Source organism: Furipterus horrens, unplaced genomic scaffold (genome assembly GCF_987537825.1).
Source record: "Furipterus horrens unplaced genomic scaffold, mFurHor1.1.pri manual_scaffold_2, whole genome shotgun sequence".
In the NCBI taxonomy this organism is placed as follows: domain Eukaryota; kingdom Metazoa; phylum Chordata; class Mammalia; order Chiroptera; family Furipteridae; genus Furipterus; species Furipterus horrens.
The window spans coordinates 215,605,407-215,621,572 of NW_028327172.1; the positions used below are offsets into that span (position 1 = coordinate 215,605,407).

Here is a 16,166-nt window from a genome sequence, read left to right on the forward strand (position 1 = left end):
GCGGTTGCTGGAGCGCCGCGGCGGCCCGGGCAGCGCCGAGGGCGGCGGGAGCGGCGGCGGCGGCGGGCACGGGCGGCGGGCGGGGGAAGATGGCGGAGCTCGGTAAGAAGTACTGCGTGTACTGCCTGGCCGAGGTGAGCCCGCTGCGCTTCCGCTGCACCGAGTGCCAGGACATCGAGCTGTGCCCCGAGTGCTTCTCGGCCGGCGCCGAGATCGGCCACCACCGTCGCTACCACGGCTACCAGCTGGTGGACGGCGGGCGCTTCACGCTGTGGGGGCCCGAGGCCGAGGGCGGCTGGACCAGCCGCGAGGAGCAGCTGCTGCTGGATGCCATCGAGCAGTTCGGCTTCGGAAACTGGGTGAGCGGCGGGCCCTGCGCGGGCGCGGGCGCGGGGGTCCGTCCCCTCCCGGCTCAGGCACGCGGCCGCGAGGCGCACCTGCCGGGTGCGTGCACCGCGCGGAGGGCCGGGGCGGCCGGCGCCGCGCGCATGGGGAGGCGGGGCGCAGAGAGGGGCAGCCACCTGCCCAAGGTCACACAGCCCGGAAGGAGCTCGCGAGGCAGGGCCTGCACCGGGGCTTTCTGGCGCCAGAGCGGTTTTGCAGGTCTTCAGGGAGATCCTTCGTGGGTGTTTGCTGAGGCGGACCTGGGGCAGGACCCGGCGCCGCCGTACCGGTGGGCACGGGCAGGGGCGCCCACCTTCCGGGCGTCGCGGGCATCGCCTGGAGCGGTGATGGTGACGGCCAGACAGGCTTCACACGCCCTGGGGCTTCTGTCGCCGTCCCGCGATGCACTTGTCACTCAGGGCCCCGCCTGCCCTGTGCGCTGTCTGTGGGTTAGGGGCCCCTCGCCCCTCGCCAGGGGCTTGTGTGTCCTGGGTCCTCCAGTGGGACCCGCACAGAGGCGCGTGGGCAGGGAGGCCCTTGGCCTGGGTTCCGTTCTCTCTCGGAAGGGTTCTGGAGGGCCTTTGACCTGCCAGGACCGGGTGAGAGCTGGCCCGGACGCACTCACACCAGCGGGGGGGCCTGCTGGGCTCCTCTGGGTGGGCTCGGGGAGCTCTTCCCGCGCTGGAGGAAGAGGCGCCCGTCCGGATTCGAAACCGGAAACCTCCAGTTGTGCCCCTCCTTTCTGGAACCTTCCGTGTTGGGCCCCTTCTTCCCTGGACCAGAACTTCGTCTTGCCCCTTCCCCAGAAGCACTCCCATCCTGCTGGACTCCCCTCGTCCCCAGACCTGTCCTGTTCCCCCTCCTTTTTTTTTCTTTCCTTTCCGTAAAGTGAGCCGTCTTCAGGGACCAATACGCATTCTGCTCCCTGGACGCGAGTTCTCTCCCAGCTCCTTAGACACTGCTCTGCAAATTCTCACCAAGTGCCAGCATCGGGACTGCTGCTCCCCAGAAACTGCCGTCACTGTCCTGAAGGGCTGTCTGCTGCTGTGTATTGAATACATGATGCAGTAGCAGGAGGTTCTGGAAAAGGAAGGCTTCGTCCTCGCGTTGTAATCACTTGGTCCCCATGTTCCAGCCTTCACTGTCAAACGGCCGCTTGATGTCCTCGCCAGCTTATACCAGGGGCATCTCGGACAGGTCTCCCCTCACCTCGCCGAGTGGCTCGCACCTAGAGCCGTCCTCGGCTGCGCTGCCGGGCCCAGCCCAGCAGCAGCCCTTCCGGAACCGCAGCGCCTCTTCCAGCCGCAGCCACTCCTAGAGCCTGCCTGTGGTCTCCCTGCGGTGACCTTGAGCCTGGCAGCTCGCTTCACACGTCCTAATCAGAGTGCTCTTTGAAGGCTTGTCACATCGCATCCCTTGAGTGGCTTCCAGGCCTACTTAGATTAAACTCCGCTGCCTCCGAGGCCTCCGCTGCCTGCTGACCTGCGGTGACTCAGCTGCTACCTCTTGGTCATTTTATTTTCTCTGCTCAGAGGTCACTTCTCCCCAGTTATGCTTCATGACGGGTCTTTCTACTTCCATCTCAGTGCCTCAGAGGGACGCTCATTCCCCATGTCACCCGTACAGCACGTGGCTCTCGGGCGGGCGGCAGCTATGGCTGAGTGCCAGGTGCCATTGGTGCCTCTGGGGACCCTTGTGGCAGCCTGCGCAGCAGATGAACTGAGGAGTTCGACCCCAGAGCCGTGCATCTGGCTGCGCTGCCCGCAGCGCCCCCCGCAGCCCTGTGGGGAGCACAGGACAGCAAGCCCAGGGCGGTGCTGGAGGCTGCATGTAGCTGGAAGGGGGCCGGGGCTAAAGCAGCCCTTTTCAAACTCTAATGTGCACACGAGTCACCTGCGGAGCTGGGTAAAATGCACGTTCCCACTCGGTGGCTCTTGGCAGAGACACCACTGAGCGGGGCGGGGGCCCGGGCTCTCTCCCCAGCAGGTCCAGGGGAAGGCTGGAGCTCTGCCCGGACAGGCCGCACTGAGCGGGGCCCTGGTGTCTGGCTGAGCTCTCCCGGGTTCCCTGCTTCACCCTCGACACCGCGTGGGCAGCGCTGAGTGTGTGGCTCCCTCTGAGCAGGTCGGCAGAGACGCGCCCATGAGCATCATGTCCCACGCGTGCTATATTCAACACGGGTGGGTTCTGGGCCAGGCTCCTCCATACGCGTCCCTGCTCTGCACAGCGGCCGTGGGGTGGCTTCTTGGTGTACAGGGGAGAAACAGTGACTCTGAGAGGTTTCAGTGTTTGCCCAGGACGTCCCAGCTGTTCACGTGCTGAGGCCAGGGTTTGGTGCAGGCCTGCTGGTCCAAAGTCCGGGCCCGAACCTCAGGGCAAGGATGTGACCTCATGCGGGTGGGACAGTGGGGGCTCACCGGTGCGTCTGCCTGAGGGTCCGGCGAGGCTGCAAGGGCTCTCAGTGGAGCCAAGTCTTGACCCAGGTCAGCGGGAGGTTGCTGTGCGGTGCCAGGAAGGCGGCCTGGCGGCGCAGGCCACGGGCTGGATGTGGAGTGTGGGAAGGGCAGCGTGCACAGCAAGGACAGTGACGCAGAGGAAGGTGAGACTGTTCATCCTGATTCCTCAGATGGCGTGTGACCTGTGACCTCAGGACTGTGCTGCGTCATGCGGAGTCCATGGGGATGGGGCGATTTCATGAGACCCCAGGGAGAGGCTGTTGCTGAGGTCTGGCCCCATTTGCTCCCACTTGGTCCTGGGGACAGGCGTGGCTGAGGGATGCTAACGGAGGCCGGGGAGGGGTTGGGGACGAGCCTTGCGGCCAGGCTCTGACACACTGTGCCCGTGGGTTTGACGAGACGGGCGGAGAGGGCAGGTGGGGACAGGCCTGCGAATGCAAGACCATGGCCACTTCACCAGGGGTTTTGATCGGAGCCTCGAGGCAGCTGTGCGCGTGACTCACAGAAGTACAGGTCCTGCTGGAACGTGAACCCAGACGCAGACGCTCCCGAGGTGGTTTACGACAGTTCGGGGCTCTGGTGGATGAGCTGTAGGCTCTCCGTGATGGGGGCAGTGTGAGCGGGGCCGGGGCTCCTCTGCAGGCGGCACGGGGTAGGGCTTCGGGGGGGAGTGGGTTCAGGCCGGCTTTGAAGCCAGATTTCAGTTTAAAACGCACGTGGCATTCTCTGTAGCCTGCAGCCCGCGGAGCCAGAAACGTGCACACTAGCCTGGGCAGGGGGGCGGCCACGCAGTGGCGGGAGACCTGGGGGGGGGGGCGTGTGAGGCCGGAGCCTGACTGGGGGGCGCAGGGTTTCCGCACAGGGGTGGTGCGAGGGGTGTGGTGAGGGCAGCCGGGCGTGGGTGTTGGTGTGGGGTGGGTGAGAAGGGCGTGGTGGCTGGGGGGACGGTCAGTGCAGAGGTCACGGGCCGGTGGGCAGGGAGGACACGTGCAGCGGGGGGCGGGCCACAGTAAGGCGGCAGCCCGTGCAGGCGAGGGAAGTCAGCGCGTGGCTCTGAACTGGGTCTTTCACCAGTGCCCGGGGTGGTTAGGGTGACTGGCAGAACTTCAGCGGGAACAGAGCTTTAGGCGGTAATGCACCTTCCTAATTCTCCAATCTTGAGGGGGATACTGTGGTTGTGTAGGGGTTTCCTTGGTGGTGAGGAAGTCACGTAGGGTCACCTGGAGGCGGTGCTGCGTGAGGTTGCAGCTTAGTTGCAAAATGGTAAAAAAAAAAAAAATTTAAATATGTGAAATTCTCAGTGGACTGGGCAGGGCTTTGTGCCTGTGTGCATGCGTTCCGGCTACCACTGGGGACATGTGGATAAGGGCCTTTTCCTGCTGTAGCGCCAGGAGACGCGCAGGTCCCGGAGGCCGGTGCCGGCGGAGGAGGCGCTCCCGCGTCGTGCGCGCGTTTGCCCCTGGTCGTGGAGCGCTCAGCAGGACTGCTGTGTCAGCGCCTGCGCGCGAGGCACAGACTGTCCCCCAGCCTGGGCTTTGTGGTGGGAACACGGACGGAAGGGAGACAGCGGGGTCACCTTGAATGGGGCTGTCTGGTTGCGTGAACTCAGACTCTCGCTTGGTGGAGAGGAGCGGAAGGCTTTCCAGGTGGAAGGAGAGTGGACGGGGGGCTTCCCACAGTCCAGGAGGCCGGTGTGTTCAGGAGCCAGGGAAAGCCAGGCTGCCTAAAGTGGAGGGTTTCGGTTGGGGACAGGTAAGGATGTGTGGGGTCGCATTTTGAAAATCCTTGAGCGTCAGGCCGCTGGGGCATAGTGGGGTTTTGAAGCTGGTTCAGACTGAGCTCTCGCTGAATGCAAGCTGAACGCCAGCCTCGGAGCTGGGCCGCTGACCCTGGTCACGGCCCCCTAGTCCCTGATGTACAAACGAGGGAGCAGCTGTAGGCAGGGAAATAATTTGAGCCAGGCTTGACTCTGCCTAGAACCGTCTGTTTCGTTGGCTCCCCAGCTGCACAGCAGAATCATCTGAGGATCCCCAGATTTCCAGGGACCACCCCAAACCTGATGGGCATCTCTGTAGGGGAGGTCTGGAAATATAGTTACAGGAAGATTCCCAGGGAGTTCTGACGCGGCGCGTCCATGGGACCACGGTTAGGAACCATGAGGATGGTCCCTGGTCATTGAGCCGTGGGGCTGGGCAAGCCCATCTCGTGAGCAGGTGACAGTGGGGTTTTCAGGAACTGCTCTCAAGGGTGGGGGGAGGAGGGGAGAGCCTGGATGGAGAAAGCAGCCAGAAGGGACAGGGCTGTGCAGAGCAGGGGCTCCCGGCCTTTGGCAGGCCTCACACACGGCCCCCTGGAGGGCCTGTCCTGAGCCGGCAGGTCTGGGTGGGCCTGCAAGCGCCACCTCTAACGAAGCCCAGGCGGGGCTGCTGCTGCTGGCTTCGGGACCCCTTTTAGGAACCAGTGGTGCGGAGGAGAGCCTGCGGCTTTAAAATTTGTCCTTTTTTTGTTTTTAAAAATTTATTTTTGTTGTAAAATCTACATAATGTAGAATTTTCCATTGTAACTTTTTAAGTGCACAGTTCAGTGGTATCAAGTGCACTCACATTGCTGTGCAGCCGTCACCATCGGTGACCTCCCCTCTTCCCACACTGACACTCTGTCCCCATGAGACACGCCCGCCCCCAGCCCCCCGGAACTCCCAGCCGCTGTCCGTGTCCGTGAGCCCGACTCTCAGGACGGTGTGTCCGTGGAATCACAGTGTTTGTCGTGCTGTGACCAGCTTATCTCACTGAGCACGGTGTCCTCCGGGGCCGTCCCGGGGCGGCATGACCCAGATCTCCCTGCGGATGGGCCACATTTCGCTTATCCATTCGCCCGTTGACGGACACTAGGGTTGCTGCCACTTGGGCTGTTGTGAAGATGTCCCTGAACTTAGGGGTGCAGCTGGAGTCCCTGCTTTCAGTTCTGGGTGAACTCCTAGGGGTGGGATTGCTGGGGCACGTGGTCGGTCTGTGTGGTTTGTTGAGGGCTCACGTGCTCTTTTACACGGCAAGGTGCGCCACCTTTTAGAGCTCTCGTTTGACCTGAATGGCTTGCACTGCCTTTGAGGGCCAGTCACAGCTGTGTGGGCTGGTGCATTCTCCAAGGGGTGCAGAGGGGAGGGCAGAGCTTGGACCTGAGGCTCGCTGAACTCTCTATCGGAAAAGCCAGCGAGCCAGAGCGGTGGCTGGGGGAGACGGGTCTCTGGAGAGGCTGGTGGCCGGGAAGGGCAGACAGAAGGCCAGTGTTGGTCATCGGCCTCTGGCATTGGAGGGGGCACCGATGACCAGTGCACCCTGGGAGGTGGGCCGGGGCTGCTGGGGGGATTGACAGGGAAGACGGAGAAGGGTCCGAGGGCATGGCCCGGGCCATGGGTGTCGCGCCCGCTTGAGGCAGGCAGGCTGCGGGCTGTTCTCATCCCTTTAAAGGTGACCGTGAGTCCGGATGAAAGTGGCCGTGTCCAGGGTCCCACCGTGTGACCGAGCTGGGGTTCCAGCCTGGGTGGGCCCTCTGAGGCCTGCATTGTCCTTAGCTGCCGGGAGGGTCCACTGGGGGACAGAAGACGGGAAGCCTGGGCCCCGTGGTTGCTTCCGGGGCCAGTGGGACAGGATGGCAGCGCAGACCGAGAGGGAGGGCGGGAGCCTGTGTCTGGATCCCGAGCCTGCCAGGTGGGGGAGGGGACGAGTGTAGGGGTGACTAAGGTGTGTGTGGGGTCTGGCACAGTGCCACCCTGGGAGGACCCCCTGGGGCCCCGCTCACACACCCCTCCCTTGCTTCACACAGCGAGCCTGCGAGGTGGCCAAGGCCAGCGACGGGTCTGACAGGCCTGAGCCCAGCTGGCCCGCGTCGTGCGTGCAGAATTTGAGAGGCAGGCCAGTGTCCTGGCACCAGACACCACCCGAGTGCCGCTGTGGACATGAGCCAAGGCTGACGGCGGCCCTGTCCCTGCAGGCTGCCCAGGACAGACGCCCCGACCTAGGGGGCTCCGGCCTCGCGCCCCCGTGAGCTGCTTGGGCCCCCCACTCCTTAGGACACGCCCATCCCCGAGAGGTTGCTCCCCCTCCGAGGCCGCAGGGCTGCCGCGCGGCCCCCGCGGCTGCTTCCTGCAGCCCTTGGAGCTGCTTCCTGGAGCCGCAGCTTCATGCGGTGGCCTTCTGGTTGCTTCTGCCGCTTTGAAGCTTCTTCAGTTAAAGAAAAAGGAAGTCCCCCACCCTCAGCCCCATGCCTGGCTCCAGAGCCCTTGGGGAATAAAACCAGCCTCGAGGCCTCTGCGGGTGCCCCCCAGTCCAGGCCTGGGGCTGAGGTCGAGGAAGGATGTGACCGACGGTCGCAGTGACACTCAGGATGCTCCCGAGCAGAGGAAGGATGTGACCGACGGTCGCAGAGGCACTCGGCGGGCTCCCGAGCAGAGCCGCCCACCTGCACAGGAAGCGCGCGCGGGAGGGCGCGGCCGCGGAAGTGGGGGCGCGCGGGGCGGGGCTTGGCTGCGCAGAGGCAGCCCCCGCTTGGACCTCGCTCTGCGGGGTGAAAATGTCAGGACGTTTGGTCTCCGTGACTCCTCGGGGTGGACGGCCTCCTCGTTGCCGTGCGGAGGCAGCGTGGCGACAGCGACGGGGCCCCGCAGTGAGACCGTGTGTGCCCGTGCGGACGGCCCGGCGCCCTCGGGAGCGGCTTAACCTGGATGTACCCTCCTGTTGTGTGAGGCGTGTGTCTGGGCGCCCGTGGCCTGTCCGCGGGGCTCTCGTGCGTTAGCTGTTGCGTCATGTGACTATGTCCACCCTGACAAAGCCTTTCGGGACGGGGGCTCACGGTCGCGGAGGGGGGGTTGGGAGGAGAAGGTTCTCACAACGTGTAAGCAATTGAGGCGGAACCCGAACCCGGCCCCGGGGGTCATCGGTGCTTCCTGGCCGGCCTGGGCCTGAGGGGCCAGCACCCGCTGTGGAAGTGCCGCCGACACTGGTTTCATAAAAACAGCCGCGGCCCGCGCCGGCGAGCGCGCACTGCCCGGCACCGGCCGCGCCGCACCTGTGAGGTCCCTTCGTCATGCAGGTGCGGAGGCCGAGGCTCAGAGGGGCTGGGGAACGCGTCCCCGTCGCTCAGCTCGTGGGGGCGGGCCCGGGTCGGAACCCCGAAGGCTGGCCTCAGCGCCTGTGCACGTGGGGGAAGGACATTTCCAGCAGGAGTGGGGACTGCAGGGCACGTGGGGTCCGGCCGGGCCAGGGCCAGGTCCCAGAGGGCCTGACAAGCACCGAGTGTGGCTGACCCTGGCGGACAGGTGCCGCCCATCCGTGTTGAAAGGGCTTATTTTAGAAAGTAACACAGAGTTGCTCACTTCATTTGCCAACTAAGGATGTTTAAAAATTTTCTTAAAGGTCCAATTATTTATCACCATTTCATAAAAAGAAAGATTATCTTAATATGCCCCAAACAGTAAGGATGTATGTAACCTTGGAATGAGGACTGTCTTTTAAATGGCCAAGTTTAGCTTTCGGAAATAGACATTATCCTTGTGTTCCTAAGTCTCACCCTTGATCACGGGCAAGCCAGCGTGAGAGGCGGCGGGCGCTGGTGGGGCCTCGGATGGTTGGCGCCGCTGAGTCCCGGGGTGGGGCCGGCCAGGTCGGAACTCGTGGAGTGGCCCTGGCTGAGCGAGCCCCGCTGGTGGGGGCCAGCTGGCCCACACGGACGCCGATTTCTCTGGACTGTTCTCGTCCTTGCCTGCTCAGGTGCCAGAGGCCAGGGCGAGTGAGCCCCCGGGGCGGTAGGAGGCCGGACCGGCCAGAGGGCCTGGTGTGGTCATTGGTCAGTGGGAGGTGCCCTTCCCTTCCTGGAGAGGCAGTGTCCTGCCCTGAGCAAGGTGACCTTGGAAAGTAGAGCTCAGGGGCCCTTTGCCTTTTTTCCCAGAGGACTTTAAAGAAGCAGCATACATGTCTGCCTTTTTCCAAAGATGGGAAGTTGTTTTTTTTAAGAGAACACAAAGGAAGAAGCAGACCTGGACTCCTGCTTCCGTGGGCTTTGGGCTGCTTACCCGCTGGGGCTGCGTGCTCGGTGGGGGACACCCACTTGGGCACATAGTCGTGTCCCCTGCTTCAGCTGTGCTTGAGTAAACTTCCTCTCCAGACCTCCTTCCCTCAAATACACTTGTGCTGCTCTGCCTCCCCATCCGTCCGTGTGTCCAGACCAAGCACAAACTTGGACCTGGGGACATTGAGGGAGAGAGCTCCCCGTCCGCTGGCCGCTGTCACGTGTGGTGCTGTAATGCGGCGACAGGACCCTGCCCTGCAGGGGCAGGTGGCTGCTGTGTGACCGCGGGCCCGCACATCCTGGAGAAAACATTCACTGCCTGATGGGCAGAGCGCCCTGCCCCGCGTGTGGTGGGCGCGGCGGCTGGCGCCCGTTCTTCCTTGCTGATTGAGCTTCCCTGAGTCTGCGGGTTCCTGAAGAATCAGAGCTGTGTCGTCATTCTTGTTTAGACTGGCCCGTGATGACCCTCACTCTATTTCACAGGTCTTGAAAATCAGAGTCTTGTGTGTTTTCCTGGGCCTTCTGACTCATCATGAAAGTGCTGTCTTTCAGAAGTGGCCGGTACCCTGGCTCCCAGTGAGGCCTTTTGGCTCTCCTTAGGCAGGACCTGAGGCCAGTCGGCACAGGAGCTCCTGGGGTCCTGGCGACAGGCCCCTCTGATTTGCGGCTTCATGAACACCAGCAGAGAGCAGAGTTCTCTTTGTGACCTAAGAAGGACTGGGCAGGCCCCCAGCCGGCTGACCTCCCTGCCCCACCCAGGCCAGCTACCTGCCAGCTGTGTACCCTAGAGGGTGCTTGGCGCTTGGCGGGGGAGGATGGAGGTGTCACCACGTGACTCTCCCATGCCCTGCTCTGGCCACCTGCGCTGGCCCCCTGCCCTGAGGCCTTCTTGCTGCCTCCCTTCTCTGCTCTGTTCCCAGAGTGTTGAAGCTGATGGAAATAACTAAAAAAATACAAACGCGTAATCTTGATTCGGTCAGATACCACTTTGTTACTCAGAATCCTTCTGTTCTTTGTGGGTTTACATTTTATCTAAATGTGCTCTGAGCAACTGATGGGAGATTTTGGAAAGGCAGATTGCTGAGGTCAAGGTGAATGGCGGACTTGTTGGCAGGTCCCCTCACTGGCCCAGGCGGGGGGGCGAGGCTGTGGCCTGCCCTCCTGGCCATGCTGCGGTGGTTTGCAGCCAGCTCCTTGCCCGGCGGGTGACGGGAGCCTGGATCCTGAGTCTGTCGCAGCTGCAGCTGGAGGAGCTGACGGACTTGCTCAGCGAGCGCACGGAGGGCCGTAGGTGCTGGGAATGCCTGTGACCTGGTTTTGTTTTATTTTTATTTTTTGGACTAAACGCTTCCTGGGAAAGTGTAATGAACAGATTTGATGATTGTAGTGATTTTGTTTTAAAAAAGAAGGCATGTAAGCAGTTCTTCCCCATGAGACCAGGATCTAGTTTTAGCTCTGACCCTCCCTTTTCCCACGGTGGTCCCAGCAGTGCCTTCTGCGCCCTCAGCACCCTGCACCCGGTGGGCGGGGGCCTGCAGGGCTCAGGGCGCCCTGCCAGGAGCCCCGGTGCAGGGTCTGGTCACTGCACCATGTGCACTTCCCTCCACTCCAGCCCCACGTTGTCTCGGCCCTGCCTGCAGGGAGTGGCTGGTTCCAAGGGTTCCCATTTGGCCTTTTGGGGTGCGCTGACTACCCTGCTCTTGCAGCGGTGAGCGCTGCTGGGCAGAGGGTGGCTCGGGTTGTGAGAGCAGTGAGTGGCGCTGCGGGCGGGGGCCAGAGTGGCTGCCGGGTGATGAGTGCGCATTCCGGGCAGCTACCTTCTGAAGTGGCTTTAGCGGTTGAGTTTAAGGAAGAGGTCTCTCGGCAGAAGGAAGAGATTGAGGGAGTTGTACAGTTTCCTCCCATTAATAACCCCGGTGTTCGCGGCTCCCTTCCTGCAGGAGCGCGCGCTGCAGCCCCGAGCAGGTTTCCCGCGCGCTGCCGGAGCGTGGGGCCGTCATTAATGAAGCCCCAGCCGCTTTCAGAGGCGCTTACGTGCTCACCTACATCACCACCTGGGAGAGGGACGGGGTGGCCCTCCCTGTCCCCGGAGGCAGGCAGCGCAGTAGAATGGGGTCCCTTCTGTAATCAGGGGACCTGGGCCGGGAACGGACCGTTGGACTGGGAGGAGTGGAGCCCCCGGGGGCTGTGCGGCCCTGCCGCCTCTTGTCGTGTTGCACTCACGGGCGCTCCCCTCAACCCCCGGCTTAGGGTCAGGTGGGGGCAGGACGCCAGTGCAGGCAGGTCCTGCGAGTCCTGCTTTGGGAACCAGGAGGTCAGTCCAGGTCACAGCTGTGGGCCGTGGTCTCAGCTCTGCCGCCAGCTGCGCCGTGGCCCAGGCGAAGGTGCACCTCTCTGGGTCTTCGTTTGGTCTTGCCCGGAACGCCTGAGGGTCCCTTCTAGCATTTTCGTCAGCTGCTGTGCCCAGCCCCGGAGACGGTGCAGTGGCCTGACTTTGGGAGGGTGGCTAAGGCCATAGGGAGTAGTGCGGGCAGCCTTTGCGAAAATGTTAAGGGAATTGTGCGAACCCCGAGCCTGACCCTCTGACCTTGGAAGTGACTCTGACCTTTGTCCTTGTAGGAGGACATGGCTGCTCACGTCGGAGCTTCCCGGACTCCCCAGGAAGTGATGGAGCATTACGTAAGCATGTACATCCACGGCAACCTGGGGAAGGCCTGCATCCCCGACACCATCCCCAACCGGGTGACCGACCACACCTGCCCCAGTGGAGGGCCCCTCTCTCCCAGCCTCACCACCCCCTTGCCTCCCCTAGACATCTCGGTGGCCGAGCAGCAGCAGCTGGGCTACATGCCGCTGCGCGACGACTACGAGATTGAGTACGACCAGGACGCCGAGACGCTCATCAGCGGGCTCTCGGTCAACTACGACGACGACGACGTGGAGGTCGAGCTCAAGCGCGCGCACGTGGACATGTACGTGCGGAAGCTCCGGGAGCGGCAGCGGCGCAAGAACATCGCGCGCGACTACAACCTGGTGCCGGCCTTCCTGGGCAAGGACAAGAAGGACCGGGAGAAGGCGGCCAAGCGCAAGGTCACCAAGGAGGAGCGCGAGCTGCGGCTGAAGCTGCGGCCGCTCTACCAGTTCATGTCCTGCAAGGAGTTCGACGACCTGTTCGAGAACATGCACAAGGAGAAGATGCTGCGCGCCAAGATCCGGGAGCTGCAGCGCTACCGGCGGAACGGCATCACCAAGATGGAGGAGTCGGCCGAGTACGAGGCGGCGCGGCACAAGCGCGAGAAGCGGAAGGAGAACCGCGGCGCGGCGGGCGCCAAGCGCGGGCGCGAGGACGCCAAGGACGGCGAGTTCGCCGCCATCGAGCACCTGCCGGGCTTCGAGCTGCTGTCGGACCGCGAGAAGGCGCTCTGCAGCTCCCTCAGCCTGAGCCCCGCGCGCTACGTGACGGCCAAGACCATCATCATCAAGGACCACCTGCAGAAGCGGCAGGGCATCCCCTCCAAGAGCCGCCTGCCCGGCTACCTGGACAAGGTCCTGAAGAAGAGGATTCTCAACTTCCTCACGGAGAGCGGCTGGATATCGCGGGACGCGTCCTGAGGCCGCGCGGGGGGCGGGGCGGGGCGGGGCAGGGCCGCTGCTCCCGTGGGGGGGCCGCTGCGAGCCGGGCTTGTGGTTGGAGCGTGCAGGCTCTTTTCCCGGTCCCCTGCAGGAAGCAGCGGTGGCGGCCCGAGACCAGACCACGGACATGGTCCCTGCGCCGCGAGGACCGCCTGCCTTTGCTGGGTGTGGAGCCTGATGAGACGGGTCATTGCCTCCTGCGAGCCCTTCCCGCTGGGACCCACGAGTGCGGGCCCGCCGGCCCCGGGACACAGGCTCCAGCCCAGCCCCAGCACGCGGCACTTTAGATGGGCGCTGGGCAGGGCAGGTGGGCGGTGAGGCGGGAGGTGTCCTGGGAACTGGAGGCGGCGGCTGGTGGTGAGCACAGCGGCCACATGCGCCTCCCCTCCCCTGGCGGCCGCGGCGGACTTGGAGCCCGCCTGCCGCTCCCAAACGCGGACGCGCCCTCGGCAGCGCCCCTAGGTGCAGGGCGGGCGCTGTGGGGGCGGCAGGAGCGCAGCGCCCCCTCCTGTGCTTGCACGACCTTGTTTAGGAAGCTCACGGCTCCGAGTCCCGGCGTAGCGCCTCCAGCACGTTCACCACAGTGGCAGGTGCCCTGGTCACCGGAGCCCTGACCAGCCTGGCGAAGCAGCTCACTTTGCGGTGGCCGTGCGCGCTCTGCACACCAGCCGGCGAGGTGGGCGGCTTCCGGGGCCAGTCGGGCCCCGAGGCCCGTGTGCTGCTTCTCTGGGTCACTGTCTTGAGCCAGACTCAGTCATGGCTCCGCCCAGCTCTATTCAGAAGTTTTTCAGGGGCCCCCTTACACGGTACCTTCCTTTGAACTTGGGCTAGCTGTTTGTCTTCCGGGCCGCTCAGGGCTCCCGCGTCCGGGACCCTGCTTTAAGAGCGGGTGCGTGACCGCGGAGCCCGCCCGCCACTGCCCCCAGCACTTGGCCTGCCTCTCTGGCCCGCGGTTACCCAGACTGTTTACCTCCCGGAATGTTTGGGCTTGAAGTTACGTTAAAGTGAAGTCATTTGAAAGAAAAAAGAAAAAGACCTTTATTATTTCCAAGGACGACTTGATTACGGTGCCTTTTCCTTTCTTTTTACATCTTTCTGTCCCCTAGGGTAACTTTTTCAGCATTAAACAAACATTTCAAATGTATGGTATATGGCTTCAGTTGTCAAGTACACGGCACTGGCAGAGACGTGCTGAGCGGTGGTGTCACTCTGCAGGGCCCCCTCCACAGCTCATGGCGTCTGCCACCGAGCAGCGAAGGAGACGTGCCCAGGTTTTACAGGCTCCCTCGCCAGTGGTTCTCACCCGGGGTTCCTGGCCCAGCAGCACCGCCTCCCTGGGAACCTGCGGAAATGCAGGCGCTCGGCCGCCCAGGCCTGCCTCCGGGTGTGGGGCCTGCGGGGCTGTTGGTACAGCCTCCCGGGGACTCGGTGCCACTGACCTTGGGACCGGCTGCCCTTAGCCGCCCTGGTGCCATCCCTTGTGGGTTTTCTATGCCAGATGCCTAGTTTGGTGAGGTTTCAGTCTTATTTTTCTATAAAATGATTGCCAGACTTTCATTACGTTTGAGAAGCAGAACGGCTCTGTGACGGGGGTCCAGGCCAGGGGCTGTCAGATGAGAAACTGCCCATGGCTTTCAGGATGTTCCTTCTGATGGTATGAAGAATTTATTTAGGCTTGACTGTTTGAAAACACCATAATGAATGTATAATTTATGTTGAAGTATTAACACTTTAAGGTGAGAGTAATTTTTGGATTGGTTGCCTTTACCCAGGCCACCCTAGCTGTGACTCACGTTTAGTCCTTAACCTTGCTGTTAGCTCAGAGCCTTGACATTTCTGTATTTAATTTTCGTGGTAAGTTAGTTACAAGCCCACAGAAATAGGTATTTCCAAAAGTTTAACTTTTGAGTCAAGCTCCATAATTCAGCTGTTCTGAATACTCTGGATGGCCAGCATCCCAAGAATGTATTAAAACCAAAACTCTACCATTTTTACTGCCCTTTTATTAAACAAGTTGAGAACAAAATAGTGTCACTGACTGCTTCTTAGCACCGGCTCCAAGAGCCTTAGCTTTCCAGAGCCAGCTTCCAAGCGCGGGGCGGGAACGCGTCTCAGCCGGCGCTTGTCGAGCCTGCCGCCTCCGTTGCTCTGTTCAGCAGGAACCCTCCGGGCCAGCGTGTCGTCCTCCTGAGATGCACCCAGCGTCCCCTCGCCGGCAGGGCTGCGAAGGGCCGTCAGACCAAGTGCTGGCCTGGCGGTCTGCCCTGTACGTGTATCGAGGCCACACCTCTAACTGCCAGTGCTGGTACCTACAGCAGGTCCTGAGGTAACGTCATTTTGTCACTAGTGGTTGAGAGGCTGTACGAACCCAACTCTTGTGTCTGTCAATGGGCTTCTGGTAGCATTGGTTCCATTACATGTGGTTCCGCTTGAGTTGCAGAATCTGGGGACACAGGGAGGACGTACTGTGTGGTCCAGTGTTTCCCTGTGAGTGGTGACCGATGACAGCCTCACAGTGAAGAACTGGTTTCCCACATGAAGCCACCCCGCATCTTGGTCAGGGCCGTGCAGCAGCTGTAGCCCCAGCTAAAGAGGGAGGGGACTGCACACGCTCACAGCGGGGTCTGAAAATGTACTGTGACCCCTGTCTTTCCTCCGCGTGTGAGGCAGGGCTGCCTCATGTTCTGGGATGTCTCTGACCAGATAATTGAAAGGAAAGGAGAAAAGTGTTTTGGAACTGTATAAACAGAAATTTTAATTATGGAAACATTACTGGCATTTTTCAAAATTATAAGCAAAGTAAAGAGTGCCCCAAATTTTTAATGCAAATGGACTGAACAGTATTAACGCTCGGTCCTAGAAGCAGCCCTCAGAAGCAGGGCAGTGGGAGGTTCTTTGTAACAGATGCAGAGGGACCGCGGCGAGTCAGGACCCAGCCTCTGCACTGTTCTTGCTGCAGCTCCCAAGTGCTGGCGGTCCCCTTCACGGTCCTTAGGCACACACGTCCGCCCGACCAGGCCAGTCACGCCAGCCTGCACGTGTCCTGTCACGTCTGCGTGTGCGCCAAGTACACAGCTCTGCCATGTGAGCAGAGAACGGACACGGTAAGCCCTGCTTCCCTTAGTAAGGGTCCATACCAAGGTATGCAAAATAGTTCCCGGAAAGTAGGAAAATAAACATTAGGGCTTTAACCCTCTTAATTTTAAATAAAACCTAACGTTTAAAATTTTACCAAGCATGCAGTCCTGAGATTCTGAGCAAGTCCGTCTTAACTAGGAGGAAGCCCTGAGGCCGAATGTAGGAGCCAAGCATTTCTACCAGCAGATGAACAAAACAGCAAAAGTAACTGCCTGTCCCATTCAGTGACTGGCGGAGGAAGGTGGCGAGAACCATCAGGGTACCCATGCTCACATCGCCTCCAACGCCGAGCCAGACGTCTCTTTTCTCGCAGCTAGGTCATAATTATGCTGCGCTCACCTACGTTTCCCACCAAGGACGTGCCACCTTTCTGAGCAAGCAGTGTTTACACTCCTGCTTTCCCTCCCCACGGGAAGGGCGTGGGCCGAGCGTTTGCTACGGCGAGAGGCGGAAGACGCATGGGGCGGCCGGGCGTGGCCCGCTAGCCAGACA

At 61.8% G+C, this 16,166-nt stretch overlaps 1 protein-coding gene across 1 annotated transcript; it reads left to right on the forward strand.

Annotated features, from left to right (window-relative positions):
- Positions 1–56: 56 nt before the first annotated feature.
- TADA2B (transcriptional adaptor 2B) lies at positions 57–12,541 on the forward strand. Its single transcript, XM_090267111.1, has 2 exons — positions 57–359; positions 11,523–12,541. The coding sequence occupies exons 1-2, from the start codon at positions 90–92 to the stop codon at positions 12,513–12,515; spliced, it is 1,263 nt and encodes a 420-aa protein (XP_090123237.1). The 5' UTR covers positions 57–89; the 3' UTR covers positions 12,516–12,541.
- The last annotated feature ends 3,625 nt before the right edge of the window (positions 12,542–16,166 follow it).